We start from the raw sequence: 26,925 nt of genomic DNA, 5'->3' as shown, positions 1-26,925 counted from the left end.
GCGGAGCCGCCGCGGGATAGGCCCGAGGCGCCCACCCACCGCGAGCAGCGGCGGCCACCAGCAGCGGCCAAGCTGGGGTCCCGCGCAGCCCTGCCGGCCGCAGGCCTCGCTACGCCGCCACCTCCCGGCACACACGCGGTGGAGCGGAGGCAATGAGCGTTATTTAACGCCCCCGGCCCGAGCATTCCCCAGCGCTCCCCCGCGGAGCATGCGCGTCCCGGGCCCGCGGGCGGGGAGGGGATGGGGGAGGCACCAGCTCCTTCCGCCTGCGCGCCCCCTGCCCCCCCCCCCCCCCCCCGCGCGCACGCGCACTCCCCGCTGCACGCCGCAGGCCCCGCCCCCGCGCCGTCGGAGCCGCCGTCGGCGGGCGCGCGCGAGGCTGTTTCCCGCTCCACGTGACATGGAGGCGGGGACGGGAAGGGAAAGGTCAGTGGCGACGCCGGCGGAGGGGGAGCGGAAGGTCAGGGCGCCGCGGAGCGGAAGTAGGAGCCGGAGCCCGTCCGCCATTGTGGGGAAGCGGAGCCCAGAGCAGGGGGGGAAGCGGCGCTGCGTCCGGCCGGCCGGCTCCTTCCAGCGGGAACCCGATCGGCGGCGGCGGCAGCGAGCCCAGGCGGCGGCGACAATCAGGCGGCGGGGAGGAGGCGGCGGAGGCGAGCGGCGCGGCGGGCGGGCGGGCGAGCGAGCGGCCCCGGCGTGCGGAATCACTCGAGGCCCAGGCGTAGCGGAGCGAGGGGATCGCGGCTCCCCGTGAATAATGTCAGCCACCAGCGTCGACCAGGTACGGCCGTGGGCGGGAGGGGCGGCCGCCCTCTCCCTACCCTTTCCTCTTCTCTGGCCCGTCGTTAGCCCCGGGGGGGGGGGGGGGGGGGGGGGGCGGCGGCCGGGCGGCTACCTGCACCTTCCCTCGCCGCCGGAGCGGCGCGGTTAGCGGCCTCCTTCCTCCCTCCCTCCCTCCCTGCCGCCATGGGCAGCGGCGATCAATCGGAGCCGGCGGCGCCCGGGATGGCGGGCCCTTTCCCAGCTTGGCAGCCCCTATTTATAATCGGTGATCCGCGCCAGAGCCGCTCCGCCTCCCCGCCCGCTGGGCCCGCCGGCGCTCAGCTCCGCGCCGCCGGGCCCGCCGCCTCGCCGGCTCGGCCCTCTGCCGGCCTGCCCCCTTCCGCGTCCCCACCGGCGGGCCGGCCCCCCCGCCAAGCCCCGCCGGGCGCCCGTTTCCGCGCTCCGCTCAGGGAGCACCTCGGTGCCGAGCTCCCCGCCGTGCCCGGCTCCTTCCCCTCTCCCCTGCGCACCCCTCATTCCTTCTGGCTCCTTGCTGCCGCCTCCCTTCGTGCCTTTCTCGCTCCTCACCCACCTCTTCTTCCTTCGGGCCTCTGCTCCTTCCCCGTGGCCTCCCGCTTCTTCCCGCCGCTCTCCCTGCGCGGTGCTGCGCTGTTTTAGTTGGTTCTTCATGGACCTTAGAGTTTGTCATTTTGTGTCTTTGCTAGGCTTCTGCTGGCCGTGCTGGCTGGCTGGAAGCGATTCTGTCCTGGTCTCTGCTTCCTCTCTGGGCCTCTGCCACTCCCCAAAAGTTGGCCGTGCAGTCTTCTGCCCCCTTTTATTTTCTCTCTGCGGCTTTAATGTTTTGTTTCTTTTGTCCCTGTGCATGCTCTCCAGTTTCCTTTTATGTGCTTATTTATAGCTCGGTGATCTCTTAGCTTTTCATTGCTCTGTTTTCCACGAAGGTGGCTTCTTCCCAACTTTTTTAGTTCTATGTCTCTTGTTGGTTTCTGCATGCCTTTGTGTCTGGATTAGATTAATCCCAAAAGATGAGGTGGTTCGGGTGTTTAAGATTACAGAGATTTTTCTCCAGTTTTGGGAGAGAGAGTTGACTAACCAGCGCAGCTTTAGATGGAGCTGTGTTAAACAGTCTTGTGATAACTCTGAGACAGATGCACATAAAAGCAAGATGGAGGTGATTGCCTCCTGAACTTGCAAACCTCTGAATACTGAGGTTTTTAGGACTAAAATTGTTAGAGAGCCTGAAGACCCACTCATGCTTAGCTGTACATGTGTGAGAAGATGACTTAGATTTTCATGGGCTAGCATTTATTTTTCTAAGCTATTACATTTTGCTATAGAGAAATTAAGGATACTGTAACTTGTACTGTTACAGTGATTCTTAGTACATGACAGATTAACAGTGTTTTGTAATGACTAATCCTAAAAAAAAAAAAAAATCCTCCTTAAGGTATTATTTCCTTGTGTGAAAGCTTCATATAGAGCGTATCATTTTCTCAATGTAATTGCATGGATGAGGGACATGCAACTCTTAGTTGAGCTTACAGTATTGCTGTGTATTCCTTTGTATATCAAAAAAGCATTGTAGATTATTCTTTGATAAGTACCCATCAGTCAACTTAAAAGATGACATATGATAATGAAGTTTACTGGCAGTAATCTTAAGCTACTAACTTTCTTTGTTCTTTTACTCTATGCTTTGTTTATTGTTTGTATTTTGGGGGCAGCGGGATCAGGTTTTTGATACCATTTAAACTTCACATGCTGTAAAAGACTACATTATTTTAATGGGTTTTGGTGAAGTTTTTCAATTCTAAAATTATTTTTTTGGGGTTTTGTAATGTTTTATGTGGTATTATTTTATATAGTCTAATGTTTTAAATAATATTTTAAATGGGTATTTAGTTTTAAAAGAACAGAATTGGCAAATAAATGGAATTACCCTGAAGTAAACTTTAGAGGATTCTAACTGAACTTGTTTTGCTTCCCCCTGCCCCTCCCCCCACCTTTCCTATATACAGAGACCTAAAGGACAGGGAAATAAAGGTAAGTTGATTCCTTGTATTTCTGTATAAGTCTCTAATGCTGCTGTTTATGGAGGTTAATCTGTCTTCAGACAATTGTGGGAAGAGAATGTAGCTATAGGATGTGTTTTATTTCAGAGCAAGATGACAGGGAATTGTGTGCCAAAATGTTATTTCCCACCATTTTACTGTGGCACAGTGGTACATAAATTTAAAATGTTTTATTTTGCAAATAAAGTTTAATGTCAGAAGTCAGACAATAACATAGCTATTTCTTTCTAGCTGACTTTATGATATGCTTGTATAATCTCTTTTAACAGTACACCTTGGGCCTTTCTGTGCAGTGAATAGAATCAGTGTGCTAGAATCATCAGGAAGAATCTTTTGAACAGCTTCCCCAGCTTGCGAGACAGCAGCCACATGACTATTTAGTTACTCATATCTGTGAGCAGAACACATCACCTTCCTTATTCTCAGAAATTTTGTAGGCTTTTCATTTTAGTGTCAGTATAGAATATTCTCTCAGTGTTTGTAGGTCTTCTGCTTTTCTACTTTTTTCATGATTCTGTCAACATTTTAGTTTTTAAATACCATACTCAACGGGGTTTCTTCTCTCCCACAGAAACAAGGAGCTAACTGCTTAATATTATTCTGTATAAAATTCTTGGCAAGTCTCATAAACAGCATCTCAGGTTGTCTTACGATTTGTTTCTTGTCTGGAATTTGTTATCTTTGATACAAAGACTGATACTCTATTTGGGAATTGTTTTGCCTAATTAGTACATTTGTGCCTATTTAATTCTTAGGTGCTCAGCAAGCTGAGCTGTTAGAATAGCATGCACACAGGTACCTTCGTGTGTTAATATGGTTATTATTTCTTCATGCAGATAAGAAATTTTCTTTTTTGAGCTCATGTATTCTTTGCCCCCTGTTGTTCATTATCTGAACTAATCTAATTGTTCTCTGTGAACTGTCATTCAATGTTATCCACAACGTACATATTCTAGCCTCTGTGCAGATTATCTGCTGCTTATCACATGCATCACTTATGAGGTAGCAAATAGTTTGCGAATTTTGCTGGATTTGGCCACTTTTAATTTCTCTGCGTTCAGTGAAAAATGAGCTTGTTTTTACCTTCCCAGTTTGGTCGTTCTTGAATACTTGTTCTCTCTTGCAAACTGGAGCTTTAAGCTGTTTCTTTGTGTCTTTAAAATAGTTTGTGTTTATACCTTCCATGTTGCCCGTGAATGAGAAAAGTCATATTCATTTTAGCGAGTAGTTTATGGCTTCATATCCTTTGAATTACCGTATCTCAGTTTTACTGACATTATTGAGATGCATCTATTAGAGAATCGTACAAGTAGTTTCTGAACTATATATATATGAATTGGAGAGGAAGTATTAAGCAGTTCTGTTTAGGTGTTATGTTGCAGCTTGTTTAATAGTGAAAGTGCACAAGTCAGCCTTACTTTAATGTATTTATGTTAGCATATTTTTGTGTGCTATAATCTGTGGATACTGCAGAATGTTTGAATTAAAACACGTTTCTTAGTTTGCTATGTAAGGCAGAGATTTTTGCATTTCTGAGCTTGGATTTTTATGGACTGCATTCTTTTAAATAATAGATATTTACTATGTATTCTTTTGGTAAGAATATGACCTAAATGAAAACTACAGTGAAACAAACCATTAGTCTCCTCCGTTCTGTTAAATTATTTGATTTAATGAAACTAAGTTACGATTTAGCATTAGATTGAAGTCCTGGGAGCTTTAAGAGCTTTAAGCATAGTGCAGCATGAGTAGATGGCTTTGGGTCACAGATTTTTGCAAGAGGATAAATTAAGTTAGTATCAGCAATCCTTGCTGACCACATGTTAGCAGACAGTAATCTTTTTCAGGTGTCATGATAGGTCCCAGCTTAAAGAAGCTTCAAGGGAAGATGTGATACTGTTAAGACTAATCTGAAGTTGGTTCGGTGAATAAGAGTAGTAACATTAAAGAAGATGGTGAAAAGGTTACTGACCACATGTCTGGTAGAGCATATGAGAAAATGTGAGTGAACAGAATAAGGGCTGTATGCATGTCAATAGAGTATTTTTCCATATCAAAACAAAAAAATATTAGACCTGCAAATTATATTGGGAGGTAGGTGATTTGTATGCTCTAGTAAATTTTTTGCATGCTTTATTCTAGTTGATTGTAAGTTGGTGTACTGTGCTGTTTCCCTTGACCAGAATTTCTGGGATTGAAGTTCTAGCGTGCAGAACAGTTCTATTGTGTTGGATATTAATGTTGGTATTTCAGAGGCTTAAATGAGTAAATTATCCTATCTTGAAAGTTTTCTTATTCTAGTTGTCAACTGCTTTACAGTTGACGTAAGACATCAGAACTGATCGCTTGGAGGGGCCGGGGGGAGAAACGCATTCCTGAAACTCCTGGTTTTTCCCCCCTTTGGTGTGCCAGTGTATCACATGTCATAGGAAAGTGCTGTCTGAATTCTGTTTAGATATCTATGTATATAAATTTTGGTTTTATAGAAGTTTTAAATGTAAGTGTTAAGCTTAAACAAGGATGAAATAGTCAATGTTTCTTTTAGTACTTATTCTTCACAGTAATCAAGGTTTAATGGCTTCTTGTAATGAAAAAATTACTCTTACGCCTTTGGCCATCATTTGTGCATTTTGCAAGTGGTTATTCAAAGGATGGTAGCAGTTAAAAGAATATAAGCTTTAAGTTCCTTTATTTGCTGAGCTGCTTTCTTCCCAATATCTCATTACGTGATACGTTTGCACAGTGTTTGCGGAAGTATACAGTATTTTCAGGGTTGGATTGTTAAGAGATATTTTTAGTAACTGTAGATTAGTTTCAATTAGTATTCTTCATCACTGCCCTGTTCAGTTGGAACACCTAATGTGAGATTTTTGGGAATGAGGCATGCATCTTAATCTGTTTGCTCTTGTTAAATGTGTGTGTGGGCTACATTCCTCATTATTAACACATTATGTAAAGTTAGAATGAAAAGCCAAAGAAACACACTTCAAGTCATGCTATTTCCCTGGGAAAGGTATATATTTCTAGGAGGGATATTGGTATAGAACTACTTTGTGTTAACATAAGATCTCAATACAGAATGAATAAGAAAGAAAATACATTTACAAGAATATTCCGTGTTAGTTGTAATGGCAGACCAAAAATAATTCTGTCTTAAGTGACCTTTAGATACCTCTGAAACAATAAACACAGCAGATGCACATTTTATGAAGATTAGCTGTCAGTATGAGGAGATTAATTTTGATAGGATTCTGGTCTTGACATGCACCTGTTTATTCCTTTATTTGTGGTTGCGTGCTTTTAAGAAATTTGTATGCTGCCATCTAGGTTTTTCGGTATAACAGAACTGTATTTGAGAATTATGTTCTCTATACTATTTAGTTAAGTCTAAGCAACAAACATGGCATGGACAAAAGATTTTGAGGCTCATCCCCTGTGTGACTGGGCCAAACATAAAGATAAAAATAGTATTCCAGCTCATATGTTACCACTGTGTATAAATTCAGGATGAATAATGACCTTAATGGAAACTCTTTAATTATGGGAAGAAAACCCCCTAACACCTAATGTCAATTTAAATTTGGTATTTAATTAGGAATATTGTCCTATCAAGTTTTAAAACCCATTGTGCTCACCATTGCTGCTCATATTTGGCTATACACACTGTGCCAGTTTGTAATAACTGAAGTATCAAGTGTACTGACTTTTAAAGCTTCAAGGTATTCAAAACAAAAGTTGCTTTCTTTCTTCGTAGATATTTGTTGTGGAAAAAAAAATCTTCTGTGTTAAATTACGAATTTTTAGCTCATTTACTGCTGTCTGAAGTTAATACATTTTTCAAGAATTTTGGTTATTCCCTTGCAATTACATCTATTTCTTTGTCATTTTTTCAGCTACTTTCATTCCTTGAAGGCAGTTTGTTTTAGAGGTGTTAAAGTCAAATGTGGGGGAAATAAAAAAAATGAAAAAAACTCTTTTTGTATTAAGTGACTTGCTCCAGACACCGCTTGGTTGCAATGTGAACTTTAGGCAACAACACCCTCCCAACCCCCGCCAATGAAACAGAAAAAAAACCCCACTCTTAAACACTAACTCCAGGAAAGTTGGAAGTTTAGGTACATGGTTGTATATACTTTTCAGAAGCTTTTGCTGAAAGAGGGAAACCATGGAGTCAGCTCCTAAGTCAGCATCTCAAGCTGTCAGAAAATCTGCTGTTTTGTTGCTGTAACTTCTGCTGCGTGGTGTCTCAGTGCACCTTCCTGATCGCTATAAAACTACCCTGCAGCCCCCCCCCCCCCCAATCTGATAGATAATAAAAAGATTTTATTTGGAAAAGCAGTAATTTATTTTTGAGAAGAGGGCTTAATCTTCAGGCTTTATCATTCCAAATTGCTGGTTTAAGTCCCTGTTCTGCTTTGCACCATAGGAAACAGTGGAACTTTGTAGAAATTTGTGCAATTTGACTATGAGTAGTAGCCTGGGGGAGAGTAGAGAGACACTTCAAGTAATTTGAGCAGCAGGAAAATATCAGGTAGATGTAATTAATGCCTAGATGAAATTAAAGGTAATAGGAGGCGAAGAAGAGCAGATAGGAAGAGATATCCAGTGTATAGTGGCATATATGTTGGGAGAGGATTGTGATCACCATTGGGGACTTCAGCTTTTGTGTCTGTCTTGCTTTGTCCCCTCAGAGCTTGAGATGCTGCCACTAATGCAGTACAGTATAATATTATGTGGGAAATACAGAAATAAATAGCTGAATAGTGCCCTTCATGGTTGTCTTGGTGGGCAATTGCCTTTCCTCCTGGCAGGAGAAAGCTGTGTGTTGCAGCTTTCCCTGAACCTATTGAATGTGTCTGATCTGGTTGGTCTGCACATTTGCGCTTTGTCTGGTACTTCTGGAAACGCTGGATTTACTGCCTGTGCAAATAAGGTGTGCCTGTAGTTTTTCCTCTGTCTGTGGAGCACAGGAAAGAATAGTCAGGAGTAGTCTGCTCTGGTTGCCATCTGCCCCTGTTTTGGCTGGGATAGTGTTAATTTTCTTTTCAGTAGCTGCTACAATGCTGTATTTTGGATCTAGTACAAGAATAATGTTGTTAACTGGTAATGTTTTTAGTTGTTGCCAAGTGATGTTTATACTAAGTCAAGGACTTCTCAGTTTCTTAGGCCCTGCCAGGGAGAAGGCTGGAGGGTTACAGGAAATTGGGAGGGGACACAGCCAGGACAGCTGACCTGAACTAGCCAAAAGGGTACTACATACCATAGTACGTCATGCTGAGTATATAAACTGGGGGGAGTTGGCTGAGGCCTTGTGATCATTGCTTGGGGACTGGTTGGGCATTGGTCAGCGGATGGTGAGCATTTGTATTGTGCATCACTTGTTTGGTTTTTTTTCCTTTTGGATTTTCTTCCTCTCTCCCCCTCTCTCCCTTTCATTACAGTTGTTATTATTATCTTTCATTTTATTTCAGTTATTAAATTGTTCTTATCTCAACCCACAAGTTTTACCTTTTTCTCAATTCTTCTTTCTATCCCACCAGGGGAGGGTGGGGGAGCGAGTGAGTGCCTATGCGGTGCTTAGTTGCCAGCTGGGGTTAAGCCACAACATCATCTTTCCAGACCTCTCCTGAGATCTGATCAGGATCATCAACAGGATGAGCTATTTTCTTTAAATTTACCAAAGTGGTGCTTAACAATATGTTCAGTTTCAACAAAGCACAAGTAGAAATATTTCAATGTACAGGCGATTTAGAAGTGTTATCTAGATTAAAAGTGCAACATAGATCTTCCAGAGAGTATACCTAATACAGATTTATTTTTAGTTTCAGTACAAAACGGTTCGATTCATCAAAAGGATGCAGTAAATGATGATGATTTTGAGCCATATCTAAGTAGTCAGACAAATCAGGTAAGTGAACCTTGTTTACTATCTTTAAGTTAATCTTGGAGTTCAGTTGACTTCCAGACAATTAATTTTTGGATGAAGTTTCTTAGCATTACTTACTTGCCTGAATATCTATTGAAATACAATTTTGTATTGTATCCCGTCTTATTATACGATATCTTAAACAGGAAGAGTTGTCTTAATTCTGGAAAAGATGAAATTAAAAGGCATGGTCTGATGGTTTCTGCTCTGACTTCAGAAAGATGCAGTTACAGGGAGCTTGGGGAAAAAACCAAACCCAATAACCAAAACATAAACCCCAAACCAAAACCCCACAGTGAAATCATAATCTACTGGATGCAGTTCAAAACAGCAGTGGCTCTGAGAAAATATTAACTGCTTGGGCATGATTTCCTTTGAAGTTGGTAGAAGTAGCTTGCAGTTGATGGCATAATAGATTGAAACTTAGTATTACTACAGCTTGGTATAACTCTTCTGCCAGGAAGTTAATGACTTATTTCCAGAGCTTAGAATTGTCTCTGTAGTCAAAAGTTAATATTCATTATGTTAAGTTTGTTAGCTGTAGTGGTCTTCAGAGAGGGAGAACGTGCAAATTATTAAAAGGTTTTGAGAATTTTCCTTACCCTCCCATTTTTTTTTCAAATAATACAACATGAAGGAGGCATCAGCTAGTGGATGATAACGTGTAGGTTTTTTCCCCAAAACAACATCAGAAGTCATAGGGGGGTAGTCCTTCAAATCTCTTGGAGCTTTATCTTCTCAAGAAGTAAATGCTGTGATTTCCCAAGAGTTTTAGGAGTGGGATTTGAATTTAGGTAGCAAACTTTGTTCTGCTAGACCACAGATTGTACTTAATGCCCATTCTCAATAGTGTGGCAATGTTACGGTTTGGTGGTTGTTCCTTCGGAAACAAACAGGCATCCCATCCTTTTCACTATAATGTTCTGGCAGGTGTCTCCAATTAGAAGTGAGAAATTTGAGAAAAAACTAAGAATACCAAAACTTTAAATCATGGTTGCAGCTATTTTTCGGATTTTATGAAACTAAAGTTGTTATGACTTGTTTTTTAAAGTAGCGTGTTATTTTCTTGATACTGTTGACATAGAGGCATTTTAAGCCTCGCTCAGTAACTGAAAATAAAGATAATATATTACAAAAAATGGAGCTCTTCAGTGCTTTGAAAAGGTCTCTTGAGGAAAAAAAATGGCCATTTCTAACCTTGTTCATCTTTTATGTTGGGAGGAATGGTGGAAGTTACAAATGCTTTCATATAATCCTTAAAAATGTTTTGGACTGTATTACAATTTGTTTTGTTTTTCGCTGAGTATAATTGTCTATATTGCTGATTTCTGTTTTATTCTCTTGCAGAGTAACAGCTATCCACCAATGTCAGACCCATATATGCCTAGTTATTATGCTCCATCCATTGGATTTCCATACTCTTTAGGCGAAGCAGCATGGTCAACTGCAGGTGACCCTCCAATGCCATACTTGACAACTTATGGACAGATGAGTAATGGCGAACACCATTACATACCTGATGGTGTATTTAGTCAACCTGGGGCATTAGGAAATACCCCTCCATTTCTTGGGCAGCACGGATTTAATTTTTTTCCTGGGAATGCAGACTTCTCTACATGGGGGACAAGTGGATCTCAGGGACAATCAACACAAAGCTCTGCTTACAGCAGCAGCTATGGCTATCCACCTAGTTCTCTTGGGAGAGCCATAGCAGATGGACAGGCTGGATTTGGCAGTGATACTCTGAGCAAGGTGCCTGGTATTAGCAGCATTGAACAAGGCATGACTGGACTGAAAATTGGTGGAGATATGACGGCTGCTGTAACAAAAACTGTAGGTTCAGCTCTGAGCAGTACAGGTATGACAAGCATTGCAGCAAACAGCGTGCCCCCAGTTAGCAGTTCAGCACCTAAACCAACCTCATGGGCTGCCATTGCAAGGAAGCCTGCTAAACCTCAGCCGAAACTCAAGCCTAAAGGTAATGTGGGCATTGGGGGCCCTGCTGTACCACCACCACCTATAAAACATAACATGAATATTGGAACTTGGGATGACAAAGGGTCAGTGGTAAAAGCACCCCCAGCCCAACCAGTACTGCCTCCTCAGACTATAATCCAGCAGCCTCAGCCATTAATTCAACCACCACCACTGGTGCAAAGCCAACTGCCTCAACAGCAGCCTCAGCCACAGCAACCACAACAGCAACAAGGACCTCAGCAGCAGGCCCAGCCTCACCAGTTGCAGCAGCAACAGCTGCAAAACCGCTGGGTAGCTCCTCGTAATAGGGGTGTGGGCTTCAGCCAGAACAACGGAGCTGGTAGTGAGAACTTTGGTTTAGGTGTTGTATCCGTCAGCTCCTCACCTTCTGGTGTGGAAGTGCACCCAGTGCTGGAGAAACTAAAGGCCATAAACAACTACAATCCCAAAGACTTCGATTGGAATCTGAAGAATGGACGTGTGTTTATAATCAAAAGTTATTCAGAGGACGATATTCATCGCTCCATTAAGTACTCTATCTGGTGTAGTACTGAACATGGTAATAAGCGCTTGGATGCTGCTTACCGGTCCCTGAATGGAAAAGGCCCACTGTATTTACTCTTCAGTGTGAATGGCAGTGGACACTTCTGTGGAGTGGCTGAGATGAAGTCTGTTGTGGACTACAATGCATATGCTGGTGTCTGGTCTCAGGATAAATGGAAGGGGAAGTTTGATGTCAAATGGATCTTTGTCAAAGACGTTCCCAATAACCAACTGCGGCATATTCGCTTGGAAAACAATGACAACAAACCGGTTACCAATTCGAGAGACACTCAAGAGGTACCCCTAGAAAAAGCCAAGCAAGTGCTTAAAATAATTGCTACTTTCAAGCATACCACCTCAATCTTTGATGACTTTGCACATTATGAGAAGCGTCAAGAGGAGGAGGAAGCCATGCGTAGGGTAAGAAATCAATGTCATTATAACATGTCTCCTGTTTTTTCTGGCTTGCAAACCTTGTTTTTCATACAGCTGGAATTTCTGTGTGTGAGAGTTGAATCAGAAAGTGGTGTTTTTTAACCAAGCTGTCTGTACTTGATATTTAGCTCTTAATGAAAAGATTTAAGTTCTTGTAACTTGTGGTGTTAATGCAGGTGTGTGTTTAACCATAACACAAACGTAGGCCTGCATCAGGGACTTCTGACATGTTTTACCCTTCAAAGTAAACAAAAATTGAATTGAGTGTATTACCCATAACTGAAGTCTTCTAGTTTAGATTTTTACAGTTTCTGGATGTCACAGAAAAGACCAGAAATTACAGAAGAAGCTTACTTTATTTAACATATCATTACAAGTCAAATTTTGCTTTAATGAAATGTTAATAGCATGATTACTGTGAAAATTAGGCTTTCTCCTTGATACCATTTCACAACTGTGAAACACAAAAGTGCTACAAGGATGACTTGTACAGTGTTGGAATAATTTTTTGGACCTTTCTGGTAGTACATTTCCTGAAAGAAGTAATGTGTAATTAATTTCTGTGAAGAAAAGTATGCCTACGATAGATCTGTAGAGAAACCTTTAGTTTTGGAGGTATTTCAGAAAACCAGAAGAGGGAGAAAAGAATTTAATTTAAGCTGTTTTGTAGTACTTGTCTACTTTGTCTTGTGTGTACTCTCCCTACTAATAACACTTGTGTTCGCCATTGGCCACAATATTTACTTTTGTTATATTTATTTTCTTTCCAAGCTTGCTGGTAACTGTAAATACACGATTTGTCTCATGATGAGGAACATTTCAGGAACTATTGCACCAGTTAGATGATGTGCAAGTATTCAGAAGTGGGAGTTTGCATCACTGCAGTTTGGTGGTAGTGCTCTCTGTTTATCCTGTCACACCACCTTCTGAATAAAAAAACCCTCAAAAGTCTAGGGTTTATACTAAATAGGTGCTTTGTGGGATGTGAAGTCCTGAACTGGTTCACTTCTTGAAGCTGCCACAATTCTCGCTGCATACGAATTTTATCTGCTTCACAGCTTCCGTATTTTTTAGGTTTCTAGTAGTGCTGCAGTGGTTCCACCTCTTATATCTTCCTGGTCCTTCCAACACACATTGCATCTCCTATAGACCAGTTGTGAATACCCAGAATCGATTTTGTAGTTTTATTGCACAACTCTGCAATAAATTGTCACGTAGGAAGTTTTTTATTGTTTGGAGGCAAAATGATAACCCAGTTGGATACGTAACGCCTTTTGGTTTTTCCTAAAAAGAAAACTGAGTATGGCCTAAATCATTACTGTTAATTCCATGCTATCTTGCATGATGGGAGGATGGACCACATTCTTAACTAATATTCAGTGCAAGGGGAAAACTTTGACTCTTTCAGGCTTTAGTACAACTTCCTTGTGGTATTTGCTCATGTTTCAGAAGGACTAAGGTTACTGTGTTTCTCTGTAGCCTTTCTGTTTCAGTATTTCCTTAATTTTTTATGTTTTAAGACACTCCACAAATAACTGATTTGCTTCAAAGTATCTATTTTTGTGAAAAAAACTTATCTTAAGGAGTCATAATTCAGACATGTCCTAGCAACTCAGGAAGAGAATGTTTTATTTGTGGTTTTGTTCCCTTGGTGGTAGTAAGAAGCTATGATATGCAGTGTGTCGGGGGGGGGGGGGGGGGAGGAACATAGATTGTTGGTAGTATTTCTATGTATGCTAAATGTAAAATTCAAAGTACTAAATGCAGTGGTTAGTAGGTCTCTAACTAGATGACTGTGATTAAGCGTATTTGTATAATAAAATAACATTGCTGTTTCCCTTAATATCTTCAGGGAAACATACAGCATCTGTATGACTCTAGTACTGAACTCTGCATTTGTCTGTTAACAGTTACCTTTCCCGGTACTATTGAGAGAAAACATACTTGTCAAGATAATTGCACAGTAGGCATTGATAATTCTCCAACATCATACAAACTGGTTTTGTTGGAAATTATAAAAAAAATATTTAGAGCTGCATATCTAGTTCTGAGGCTTTCTCTTTTTAGATGGATTTGAGATATGCCTTAAGCAAATTAATATGTACTTACAATGTAGGAAGTCCAAATTAAACTAATGACAGCTACTGAAAGTTCATCATTCTCTTATGATTGAGTGTTCATTTTAAACCTCTAGGTTTCTTTTATTACACTGTGTACAAACAACCTGTCTTTAAATTGTAAACATACAATTGTTAACTCTTCTATGATTCAAGAGTAGTTTGGAAATGCAACGATTAGTATTGTAAGCTCTGGGTTATGGTTAATTGAGTAATCCTTAATTACCTCATGCCAGCTAGGCTTTTATGGAGCTGTATTTAAATTTGTGCACTTTCTACTGCCCGTAGAACTAAGTTAAGTTCATGCCCATTTTCTATGGCAGCTGTGGCAATCACTTTTTCCAGTGTTTTGGTCTCAAAAAATATGCTTATTGATGTTAAAAAACCGTAAAATGCATCAAGCAGCAGTAGTCATTTACATGTTCCTTAAAGCTCAGTTAATGTTGTGTTGTTCCATGGGTGGTAACAAACTGTCATACAGCCAGTGTCCTAAACATAGTAAACAGCATATGATTTATTAATTTAATTTATAACTGTTCATCATTCCAGCTAACTTATTTTAAAATAATTGCTTGTAAAGTTTAATTTTAACAACTTGGGGTGGGGGGGAGGAAATCAATAATTAATTTCCAGTATGACCAGTATGTTTTATTAAAATACGTCAGTATACTTACCAAAGTGCCATGAATAGTTTGTGATTAACATGAAACTTCAGTAACTTTGCCATTTGATAAAGGTTACTTGCAAATGACTATGAATAGTCTCTTTAGTAAACACTGAAGTTCTAGTATTTACACTTACTGTTTGATGTAACCCTAGTGCATGTAGGGTGTCTACAGTTGGGGTTGGAAACAAATTTGTGGAATAATCATTCATTGGTTATTCAACCATCTTATGGCTCAGGTTTCAGGGTCCTATTTTAAACATACAAGTACTGTGATCTTTAACCAAAGGAGCAGAGAAATCAGCAATATTTCTCCATGAATCAGTAGTATATTGAAATAATCTGAAATGCCTTTAGTCCCTACCCTAGTTTGAACAGCTCTTTGTGGTGCAAATGTGCATATTGTCTGCAGATTATTTAAAAATGTGATTGTCTTTCAACAGAGAGCAGTAGCAGTAAGATCTAAAAAAACAGAACGGACGTCTTAAAATATGCAATTTAAGAGCATGCAATTACATTAGGAAAGTAAAAGGTACTGAAAACTAAAAAAATGCTGTATTAGTAGTTATGCACCTGATCTTCAGTAAATACATGGATCAAAATGAAATGTGGCTCTCATTTAAAAAATGCAGTAGTTGGGAGTTGACAACTTCCTCACCCTCAGGTGGTGGCTTGTTAACCTGCAATTACCTGTTGTCCTAGGACGGTTTTTTTGTTGCTTTCTAGTGCAGAATTCTACTTTTGTAGCATATAGTGGAAAAAAGATCATGGTTCCACGTAACTGTAGAATGCTTCAGATTTGTTTTCTTAGTGAGATAGTTCAGAAAAATAAATAATTTTTATTTGTAGGAGAAGGTAGAGGAATTTGGTGTATGTTTGTGTTCATTTAATTTGCATTTGGAATTATTACTTTTCAGGTAGCCTGTAAATAGGCAGGTAAATAAGCATTTAAAATGGTAACTTTTTCCTGTTGTACTACAGATCTTGTAATAGAAGTGCTGTTACAGCTAAAACTTTCTGACTCTGAGAAGTACCAAAATTACTCAGAAAATACTGAGTAATTTCATATCCCCCCCCCTTCTCACACTAGTGTTAACTTCTGTTTCTCTGATAATTGGGTCATGATGAGGCTGCAGTGTTAAGCAGTGTAACTCCTTTCCACTCCAGGATGTTGCTGACTATGCTTGATTTGATATTTTTTAAAAATATCTTGGAAGGAAGGAAGGGAGAAAACATCCATTAAGAGTGAATTGTTGACACTTCTTCCTCCCCCTAGCCCACCCCCCCCTTCCAGCCATCAACTACTAGATTATAATATCAAAGTCAAATATAGATACATTCACAGTCCTTGTACAAGTCAAGGAAAACAGGTAGTTGACCAACATTAAAAATAGAGCTAAATTATAGTTGTACCAGAGAACTTTTTAAAATTTGTGTATTTACATCTAAAAGAAGTTCAAAACAGTAAATAGATTATGTATTATCTTCTAATGTGTGCATTTCCTATATGCTTTTGATGTTTCAAGGGCCATTATTTTGCAATTTCCTTGAACTTGGATGTTTATATACAGTTTCGTCTTCATAAATGACAGTCATATTGCAGACCTCTTGTCTATTTTAAGAAAAAACAATATGGTCTGAAAGTAGAAACAATACACATTTTTGCTCCCTTGATAATTGTGAGTTGAGCATGTACCTCTGCTTTCAGGAGAAAAGGATTAATTGCAGCAAGAATAATTTTAGACATACTGATCCAGAATTTTCATCCCAGAATGGTGGGCTTATTTACCATGTCTTCATTTGCTTTTGCATCTTTTGGAAACACTTAAAAATGACCTGCCAGTTCTCTTGTGATAGACACATGGATTTCAAATGTGCCTGTTTTCTGTGTGTTTGGTAGAGTCAGTTGTTTCTGTTCAGAGGTAGGTTTTACAATTAATTACAGCATGGGGATAGTATGGAAAGGTCTGGACGTTAAAATACAGTATCATATAGAGTGACTATGTAAGGGTTTGAGCAGTGTGGCCTGCCTTTATCTCATAAGGGAAAAGATGGTGCAGCCCTGGAAGCACATTATTGGTCTGTTGAATGAAAGATGGAATGTAATTAAACTCACAGGCCGTCTTAGCTTATAGTGGCAATTGTATGGATCTTGTTGCATTTTTCAGTTTGAAATCGCTGTCTACAAGATCAAACCTACAGAGTCTTTTACGGAGTGGGTTTAAATTCTCTGACTCTGGGACTTAAAAGACGCATTTCTCCTGTAAAATAGGGACCCCTATTGGAAAAGCTAGGAATATCAACCAGATGGTTTACCTTAATGCTCAAGAGAGCAGTCATTTTTGGAATCTTAATTCTTCAGTGTTCTTAAATGTGAAGGTAGCTGCCTAAGACATAACTTAAAACATGAATTGATCTGGATCTGTGACAGCTCTACCTTTTCTAAATGCTCTGTCTTTTAGTTGTGGTTTTAAAAGCAAAGGAGGAATTCTAAATCTTCCAGAGCAAAAGCAGAACCTTGAGTATGCATGAATAGCTGTTAAAATTCATGTGGGAGCCTTCTGCTTCCTGCTGCATCTCCCCAGACTGCACTGCTCTGTTAAGAACAAACTGATTAGAACACGGGTGCTTTTCCTGCAGTTTGCAGGGAAGAAGTATCCCTGCATATTGCAAGGAAGTTGCTACCTATGTGATTCTCCATGCAGTACTTCAGCTTTGCTTCATTGATTCGTGTCACAGATGGGCTAGTTAGCAAAAACTGGAGTAAAGATTGTTGGTGGTGCTTTGCTGGAAAAAATGGCTCTCTAAAACCATACAGATCTTGCATATCTAGTAAAGCTGTTTCTGTAGATTCAGTTGAACTAGGATTGTTTTGTATCAAAATTGATTGACTTTTAACCTTTAGATTCATCTAATTAAAATGCTATATTACAGGAATGTTAAGCTGTTTGAGCCCAGTTCTTTCTGAACACATTTTCAGAGGTTTGCTAGTGTACTTCGTATTGACAGGTAGTTATTGTTTTGCTTCTGTGTCTAGGGTTTTTAGTCAGTTGTGAAAAAGCAAATATAAACTTGCACATTTGTTGCACTTTCATATAGTATATAATGAGAAACCAAGATAAAATAAGTTCATGTTTTCTCATGATAGACTGGAATTTCAGTTACATGTGTGCAAATAGCATGAGTAGTGAGGCTTAAAGAAAAGTTTTCTGAGAAATTCTTCCCTAATGCATTTCGTAGGCCCTGCAGTGGATGGCATTTCTCTTCCAAGAAGTACTATGGGTTCCTTAGCAGAGCAATTAAATAAGATCATCTTGTTGCCCATGGGTGTCTGAGGAAAAATGTGTAATGAAGTACAGCACTGAAAGGAAGCACTTGCTACTTACTTGTAGTTAGAATTCACCAATCCAGCATTGAAAGTATCTACCTGGGAAAACAAGACTGGAAGGGCTTTTCTGGCTCATGGAGTTCAAACTTGGTTTCTGCAGAGCCTTTCCTTGTTGTGTCAACATCTTTAAAGTAGTTTTGTTTCTTTCCCCACTCCTGCCTCCTGAATGTTTGTGCCCTGTTATTTACTGTGCTGTGGAACTTCAGATGTGGATTAAAATTTTATTGAGCTAATGATAAAGGCAATAAAAAAAATATGGTCTGTCCATGTTCCACTAACAATGCAGGTGTCTGCTCAAATTTAAACTTACTTACCTTTTTACTGTAATTTGTTCTCATTTTTGCTATTGCTAAGTATGCTTCAGAGACTGCAATAAGTAAAATGCTATCAAAAGTAGTAGGAAGAATAAATAAACTCTAGATCTTGTACCTTTTCAGAATTTCTTAATATTTATATGCTTGAAAGCCTTATTTACTGTTTGGAGTTCAAATGATCTGCAACAGCAAGGTCTCAGATTCTGAGTATTAATTCGTAAGGCTTACCAGGAGAAGGAACTGCTCTGGAGTGGTAAAACCTCGTTTGACTTCCTGTGGTGACTTTGATTTTTAATGTGTGCCTTGTAGTTTTCATGTTGGGGTAAGGAACAGAGGAAAATGAGTGTTTAGGAAGGGATGGCATCTCCACAGGAAAAAAATTGCTAGGTCCGTGTAAGGCTTTTAGAGATCCTTCCCTCTTGTTTTCCCAGAAGTGCTTCTCAGAAAAATGTATTTAAATGTCTTTATCTGGTTTTGAGGTAATCTCTGTCTTCAGATTTACCCTCTCTGGTTTGGAATTCAAGAACGAGAAGTTAAGAGACCTTTATTTTACACTGTTTTCAAGTTTCAGTAATGTAGTTCATGTTAACAGCCTGTGAGGTCCGTGTTACAAATGGACTAGTTCCAGCGTTTTTCAGTTTTTTCAGTAATCAGTTTTTCATTGTGGCTTTCAAGTACTAAGGTCAGTGTTTATGCTGTCAGAGCTGTAATGGTACACTGGAGTGCAATAAACTGCAGATTATGGCTGATGCCATTAGTAAATGAGATTTCATGAACTTTGCTGTGGCTTCTTCTCGCCACCTCTACAGCTGTCTGTTCTGCCCCTGCCAGGTGTTCCTGCCCACGCGGCAGAGTTGGCAGAGATATGTGCCTGTGCCTCACTTCACAGAATGAATCTGACATGGTAGCTTACACTGCAGATGAGCAACGCTTTAAAGTTAAATCTTTAAGTCACAGTTCGCAGTGAGGCAACAAAGATGTGCTACATGTTGCCTTCTGAAGCTGCTGTGAGAACGCTGCCTCTTGGGAGAGGGGCAAAACAGACAGCTTCAGGCATGAACGTTTTAAACATTTTAGTACGATGCAAAAGTCTGGCAAAATTCTGGGGTTTTTTTGCAAGTATAGCTGATTGTGCTGGAGGTGAGTCTGTGTGGGAGCTCTGCAATTTCCCTGTGCCAGCTTGCAATCCTGGATAGCTTTCAAAATGGACACCTTGAAATTCTTGCACTTGCAACTGGTCTAAGAGAAGCAAAGGTCCTTCCTTCAGGTCTAACTTCCCTCACTTGGAGCTTCAGTTTGTAAGATCTTGGAAAAAGAAGTAGTACAGCCAAGGTGGTTGTTAGGTTACCATTCACATTTTTGCTACTTAAGATGAGGGCTTCTTTCATTTTCCTTCCTTTTGACAAAAACTTCCAGAAGCCAGTGTTGTGTGCATCTTGGTAGTTTCTTTCAAATCAGATCAGGGAACATTTTTGTTGCTTTGAATTTTGAAATTTTGTTAGCACAGAGATTTCGTTTAATCTAAGGATAAGTTGCATTGCAGCTGCTTTTCAGCATGGGATCATTTGATTAATGCTGTCAGTTCAGAGAACTGAAATTTGGAAGCAAGTCAGCCTCCCAGTTCAGACCATTTAATTCCATGGTTTTGTTTGCACTAGATTGATGCATGTTTCCAAGGCCCAAGCATTTTTAGGTTCACCTTCACTTGGTTCTGTCAGTTTGTGTAGAAATTTATTTGCATGTGTGAAATCGGCTCACTGCGTGGTCTGCACCTGGCAGGTACCTTTAACCAGCCAATAGATTCCCACATTGTTCTAATTCAGATAGTACTTAATTTCTCTACCTTGTGCTTGTGGTGTTTTGAAGCCTTCTTCCTCTGTAGAATTCAAAATGGACTTAAAATTTCTAACACCTCCTTGATTTCATCCATTGGAAGCATATAATCAGGATATCCTTCCCTTTCTGCTTTGGATTTTTATGAACTTAAATGCATTTTGAGTTCAGGGGCCAAAGCACAAGGTCTGTCAGTTTACTGTGCAGCAGTTTGCAATGCAGAGAGACTTTCTAGACAGCTTGAATCAGTGGTTACGTACATAATACTTGCAATCAGGCAGGAACAGATTATTTTATTTGTATATAGGTAGTATTTAAAATTGTTAAAATATTGATATTTAACGTCACAGTTTCATAGGCTCCTACTTAATACACAGTAGTGTTTTACAGCACTTAGTGCAGTTCTTTCAGTTGAAGTCTGCTAATAGTAGAGGAAAAATCTGAGATGTGTGTGAGCAGGCTATTTTTGCATGCCTTACATGCATAGTGAGGCATGAGGCCAGCGATCATCTGTTTTCAGCCTAGATGTGCACTGTGAACATACCAGTTTGCGTTAATGACTGATACTAACAATCTCACATTTTAAAAAGTCTTTTACTATGAAAATATAAGCCATGTCTCTTTGAACTAGGAAAAAAATGACTGCTAGCAGAATTGTGCAAGTATCGCTCTGGCTTTAAATATACTGAAGTTCTGCCCTAGAGAATGTTCAGTCTTAGACATACAGCTGCCTGGACCATGAGCTGCTTATTGTGACCAAGAACACTGTGTGAGCTTTACTTTTCTGGTGTTCATCTTGAAGCGACTTGGAGGTTGGTTTTAGGACTAGATCATCAGCAGTGCTCTAATAACCAACATAAATGTTATGTATCTTCTTCTTTCATTATAGTGTCTTTTTGGCAGAATTTATTTAGATTTATATGCTAATTTGCACCTTTTCTAAATAGTTCCTAGCATAATGAAGTTTCAGCATGCTATCAGATAGAGTGGTTTTGAAATGATTGTTCAAATGCCTCCTGGTTTATTTTGGTTTCCCTGCTATGTTTATGTTCAGTTTATAACATGCTGTGTAATGCAGTAACAATAAAAATACTGGAAATGAGGGAGTTTTTTGTTCTATTTTAAGTGGGGGAGGGAACCTACCTTTCTTCTATGAAGGTTTTTCAAAAAAGATTATATGATGTGCTCAGTCTATATTGAGAAAGGAAATGGTATTAGGAGATAAATTCCTAGTTCTTAGAGTCAGCCTACAGTGTCTTGTTACAGTCTAGAGGGTATGTAACGAAGGCAATGAGATATAGTTTATTGATCTGCTTTTATTTTTTTCCTAGAGGTAGTCATAATGCCTAAGTGTATGTTTAACAAAGTAGAGAAAATGGAGGATGATGATAAAGTGCTGAAAATGTTATTTGCTCTCTTAGACTTGTAATACAGAATACAGAACTTGTTAGTCCCTGATAGAAGTACAATGCAATTAGTATTTTAGACCTTAATGGTACATAGTTGTTTATCATTGTGTTTGCGTTACACAGGTGACATTACATTCTTCATTCCTTTACACCAAATGCAACATCTTGCAATGCTGTGAGGGCTTTGTAGTGAATATGGTCTTGAATGCAACTCAGGCTTGCATTCAGGTAGGGTTTTTTTCCAGCCATTCCTACCTCACTGGTTTTGTATTTTTGCTATTAAAAGTAATTTCTAAGAAGGATATGGATGGCTTTTTTTTTTTTTTTTTTTAACGGCTTTTCTCACCATTTCAGCAGTGTGTTTGTATGGATGAGGTGGTACTGGGCCAACTTTTTCCTTTGGATCTTAAGCACATTGAAACATTTTATTGTAGGGGGCACTGAATGAGGTACCTGGGAATGTGATTTTTTTTATTTTTTTTTTTCCCCAGGGATAATAATGGATGGAGACTAGAATATTTAAATGTTAATACAGAGCATATTTTGTCAAGTTAAGCAGAGGATTCAGGGTACCTCTTGCTTGTTTGTAGGTCCCTTGGTCTCCTTACTCAGTTTACTTTGTGCAGTATATTTTATCAGAAGTGACTTAAAAGTAACATTATAAAACCTTTTCCGTTACCTGTTTTTTGGAATGTATTTGCCTCTTAGTTTGACATATACTTTTGTGTTTCTCTTTAAGAAGTTAGCTTGAACTAAGTATTTCATGTTCCTGAAAAAGTGAAGCTTTTTCTTTAAAGCTTGTTGCCTAATTTAGAGAAATGGCAAGCAATGCAACTGCTCTAGTGAGAAGAAAACAGATAATATTGAATTGTGTGTATTAACATAATTTTCCTTTGTGTTTTTGTTTTTTGTTTTTTTTCAGGAGAGAAATAGAAACAAACAATAACTATATGGAGATGTCCTGCTAGAATTACAACACTAATGATGTAGACTCTGGAAATGCCTAATATGTCTAAGAAGACGTTATTAAAGCTTTTTTCTGCTTAAGGTGACATCTTTGAACACTTTAACACAAAATTGACTCTTCTTGTAATGGTTCTCATCAGTGCATCTGCCCTTATACTCTCTCACCAAACACACTTGAGAACTGTACCTTCGTCAAGCACTTTCTGTCCTGAAGCTTTTACCAGTATCTGCTGTCTTTTGTATTTATGCATCCTAGCTAAGGCACAGGAGACCGAACGAATGCAAGGATTCATTAACTCTTTGAATTTGTTAAATACTAACATTTAACCATTAGAAGTGGTTCAATGATGTGAGATTCACATTGCTTCAACTTAATTTTTTCTTTGTTGTAGTTTTTTTTTAATTGTCAGTTTTTAGCTATTCAACAGATTAAAAGCAAATCATGCCATATTTAGTCCTGGAGTAAAACTCAAGTCTAAATGTTCATGTGAAAATTATTGTAGTAATCTTTTAATATGGCAAAGCAACTTTAAGCTGCAGTTTAGCCAAATGAAACGTAACATAAAATTATATTAGAATGACATTTCCCTTGTTTCAAACTGTTTGGTGTAAGAGAATATTAATATGCAGCTTGGTGGACACCACCAGTTAATGCACATTTCTTTATTTTTTTTTTCTGTAACATGTATTCTGAAAAAAGTGCATTTGTCTGAGGAACTGTTTGTTTGCTACCACTCAATGAATCTCAGTTTTGAGTAAATGTACCTCAGTCTAAATCAGACTTTTTATGACCTTTATAACTACATTTAAAGTAATCTTTAATTCCTATTTCTGGGTGTTTGCAAGCCTGACAGATTGCTATCATGAAAGTGAAAATTTACTCCTCTAGGTGATTCACTAGCTAAATAAACATAATTCTTGTTTAGCAAGCATATACTCTGTTTCTCAAATTTTTTTGTTTCATTGTCCCAACATCCAGGTCTTTTTTCCCCCATTTGAAAATATTTTGAGAAAAATACTTTGATCCATGGAGATGACATTCATGGCCATGTTAACGTGATTTTTGTTAGAACCAAGCAGCAAGAATTTTAGAATATGTATTAAACTGGGTAATTCTATACTAGTTTTTAACTTCTAGAAATTACGTCTTTTGTTTCAGTTTATATAGCAACACATTCTATCTGCTGGAAAAGAATATTAAAAAAATGTTAAGCGGGTGTATTGACTGTACAAAATACTGAACAGCCTGTACCAAACTCCAGGGATAGCTTTCTCTTTTTAGAACAGCAGTGTAGAAGTCAGATATGTTATAGCTTAAAATAGCAATACCACATATTACTTAAACATGTATTATGTCTTACTGTCCAACACAGATTTTTATATTGTGTTTTGAGTCCTTCATTTACAGATTCTGGCAATCAAAGTTCTGGAGCTTAAGTGGCAAAGGTTTGTTTTCAATACAGACTATTTTGCTGTATTTTACTTTCTCTCTTACTAAGCCTCTTGCACTCTTCTAACTTTGCAAACACAAAAAGTTCAGTACACACTTATTTCTTGCTCATTATTTAAAAAATTTTTGAGACTGCGGAGCAGCAGATACAAATCTTAATTTTTACAGCCAGTTTTCTGGAAGCTCGAAAGGGAAGCCACTCCCATATTTTGGGGAAAAGAAGCAATCTCACTTAAATGCAGATGTGTAACAAATACTAAGTGGTGTAAGGGAGGGAAAAGCAAAGTGCTTATTGTAAGAAAAGAGCAGGAGATAAAGGTTTCAAGCCCAAACCCTATGAAATTTGGCTTGAGCCCAAAAATTGCTGCTTCCATGCATATCTGTTTCTTGCTAACAAATTTTATAGCTATTTGTTTCCCTCTCTGGGCTGATTTATGGATTACTGTCTATTATTCCAACTGTCATTGGTCAGTAGAAGTGGCAAAGGCTAATGTTGTGAGTCCAAAGAATGTAGTCCTTCTGATGATCCTTCAAGGGATCAGCATGTTTCTGCTTCATTGTTACAAAAATATCTTACAAAAATGCACAGAAGTTTCTGTTTAAAAGAAAGCTACTGTTAAGAGTCAGGCATTCAGGAATTGATTGCATGTGCAGCCTGCAGTTCCACTGCAGTATTCATATTTTTGCAGGCTTTGTTAGTATTTTCTGCTTTACCCCTTGCCTCTTTTATTCTAATAGCATGAGCATTGCTCTTGGATTGAATCAGGTTTAGTATAAAATGGGTTCATCAGTGTGTTGCAGACTTTGAAAGCTCGGAAAATGAGACAGAATTGTGAGAGAAGGAGGTGATCACATTTAGAGAGCTGTGACAGTTCTTACACTGTTCCAGGATTGTTAGCAAATCTACAAATAGAAGAGTTTCATTGCTGATGGTGTTAGTCATGTTGCGACTGATTTGCTGACTGCTGAGAGTTTAGTATGTGCAGCTGAAATTAAAAGGAATTTTATGTGCATATAAAGTACTGTAAAAATAGTATATAACATTGTAAAATCAGCTATGGAGTGCTGTACTAGTTAATGGACATGTGAAACTTCTAGCCTTCAGCTTCCTTATGCACGAGTTCTTTTCCTCCAGAAAGAAAAGGAATGGTGCTTAATATCTCAAATAAATGTAGAAATACCTTTTTTTGGGGGTCTTGATTTTTCAATACAGTGAAGTTGTTGTAATGGCCGCTTGCTAATGGAGGAGTCAGTGGAACCCCTTTTCTGTTCCTGATGCCTTCTCCTTTGTGTCAGCATTTGTTTTCCTGTGATTCATACTGAGCCAGTTCAAGACGTTTTCTGTTGGTTTAACGGTTTGGGCAGTTCTCTGTGAGATTAGATGTTTAGAAGGGAGATGGTGGGAGGGCAAGGAAGATTTGCCCTTTCAGGACCAGGTACCCAGTGTTGAATAGGCTTAGCTGCACTATGGGTTGGTGAACCAGAGGTGCAGCAGAATGTTTAAAACTGGGAACGGCTCCACAAGAAAATAAAAATCAATTCTGTTTTCAGTGTAAGATTTCAGTAGTGTACAGTGGCAGTGAGATACGGTGTTATCACACACATTTAGTGATACCAGGAGGGAAGAAATGCTGAGTATTTTCCATTTCGACTACTTTTTCCATTTGAAGAGACCTGAGAATTCATACAAAAAAGTTACTGCTGAGAAGCTTGTCCTGCCAACACGGGGGGACAAATCAAAGTTGTATGAGCTTTGCTAACCGTTGAGTGTCTCTTGACTTTGTAACATCAGCATCTTTAACATAGTTTTTTTGGTATTTGACTTCAACAAGAAATAATTCCTGTCAGTTGAATGCTCAAGTTGCTGGCTTAAGGAAGACATGGGCATTACTTAATTTTGAGGGACTTGGTTTGGGAAAAGCTTAATATTCAAGACAAATTTTACTGCTTCATGTGTTTTGCTATTCTATGCTTAATTTATGAAATAGTTGCTTCTATACATCCTCTAGCTCTGTTTCCTTCTTTTTTGAATTTTCTGGCAGTTTCATAATGCACTGTCTGCAGAATTTAGATGCAAAAGCCCCTTGCCAGAATGGTTTGTGTCCCAGACAAATCTGTGTCGCCAAAGAAAAGATGATGTTAAGCTTTTGGTCAAATGCAAATAACAATATTTAGGAGGAAGCATCGTATCTATTTTTCACTGTTCAGTCAAAGTTCTATTTTGAAACTGCTTTCAGTTTCATAGGAATGTTTACACATTTGAAATATACTCCTTAAAAAAGAGGTTTTAAATAAACTATTTTGATGTACAGGTATCAACGCATCTTTCCTAGCTGAAACTTGAGTTGAAGCAACAGTGTTTTGAATTCTGTAAGTAGCAGTTACCTTAATTTTTCAAAATTATTGGTGGTTCTTTCACTGAAAGATACATACTTCAGCTGGTTCTATCTAGTACAGTGGAAATCCAGTATGGACAGTCTTTGAATTTTCTGCGGTACTGACTTATTTTTAAATGAATAATTCTAGGCATTCAAATAGAATTTTCCCTTTATTGAATGCATTTTATGTTATTTTTAAAGCTTTTGAACTCATTTTTCCTGCCATTTTGTTGAGGAAATACAGATCTTGTTTATCCTTTTGCCAGGTGAAGATCCATGTAATTTACTGATAAATTAAGCAAGATTGAGAAAGCAGTTATTTTCTATTCAGGTTTAAATTTTGTGGGGTTTTGTGTGTGTTAGAGTATGGTAACTTAAATGAGGATTCTTTGGCATGAGAATTGACCATCTGATGTTATTTAATCTGTTTGAAAGTTTACATCAGAGTTACCTGTTCACATCCTCATTTATTCTGTTTTCAGCCTGACACATTTACCATGGTTTAGCATGGGAGAGAAAAGAATATCTCTATGGATCATAGGAATTTTAAGTAAATTAGTTTGGTCTCATAAAATTAAAATATTAGTGTGCAGCTGGCATGATTTCCTCAAAACATCTGTTCTATACTGTCTGTCCTACTTTATGTATTTTAATAAAGTGCATTTTAATATGA

At 39.1% G+C, this 26,925-nt stretch overlaps 1 protein-coding gene across 2 annotated transcripts; it reads left to right on the top strand.

The window, feature by feature from the left end:
• The first annotated feature begins 394 nt into the window (after positions 1–394).
• Positions 395–26,925, top strand: YTHDF3 (YTH N6-methyladenosine RNA binding protein 3). 2 transcript variants are annotated; one of them, XM_037379408.1, is made up of 5 exons: positions 395–778; positions 2,799–2,823; positions 8,675–8,760; positions 10,126–11,718; positions 22,381–26,925. In XM_037379408.1, exons 1-5 carry the CDS (start codon positions 755–757, stop codon positions 22,402–22,404), a joined length of 1,752 nt encoding a protein of 583 aa, XP_037235305.1. In that variant the 5' UTR covers positions 395–754; the 3' UTR covers positions 22,405–26,925. The 2 variants fall into 2 exon arrangements, with proteins under 2 accessions (XP_037235305.1, XP_037235304.1); XM_037379407.1 differs by lacking the exon at positions 22,381–26,925 and adding an exon at positions 14,958–15,025.

Source organism: Falco rusticolus, chromosome 3 (assembly GCF_015220075.1).
Source record: "Falco rusticolus isolate bFalRus1 chromosome 3, bFalRus1.pri, whole genome shotgun sequence".
Classification (NCBI taxonomy): domain Eukaryota; kingdom Metazoa; phylum Chordata; class Aves; order Falconiformes; family Falconidae; genus Falco; species Falco rusticolus.
Note: the sequence above shows the minus strand (reverse complement) of the source record. Positions and strands in the feature narration are given on the sequence as shown.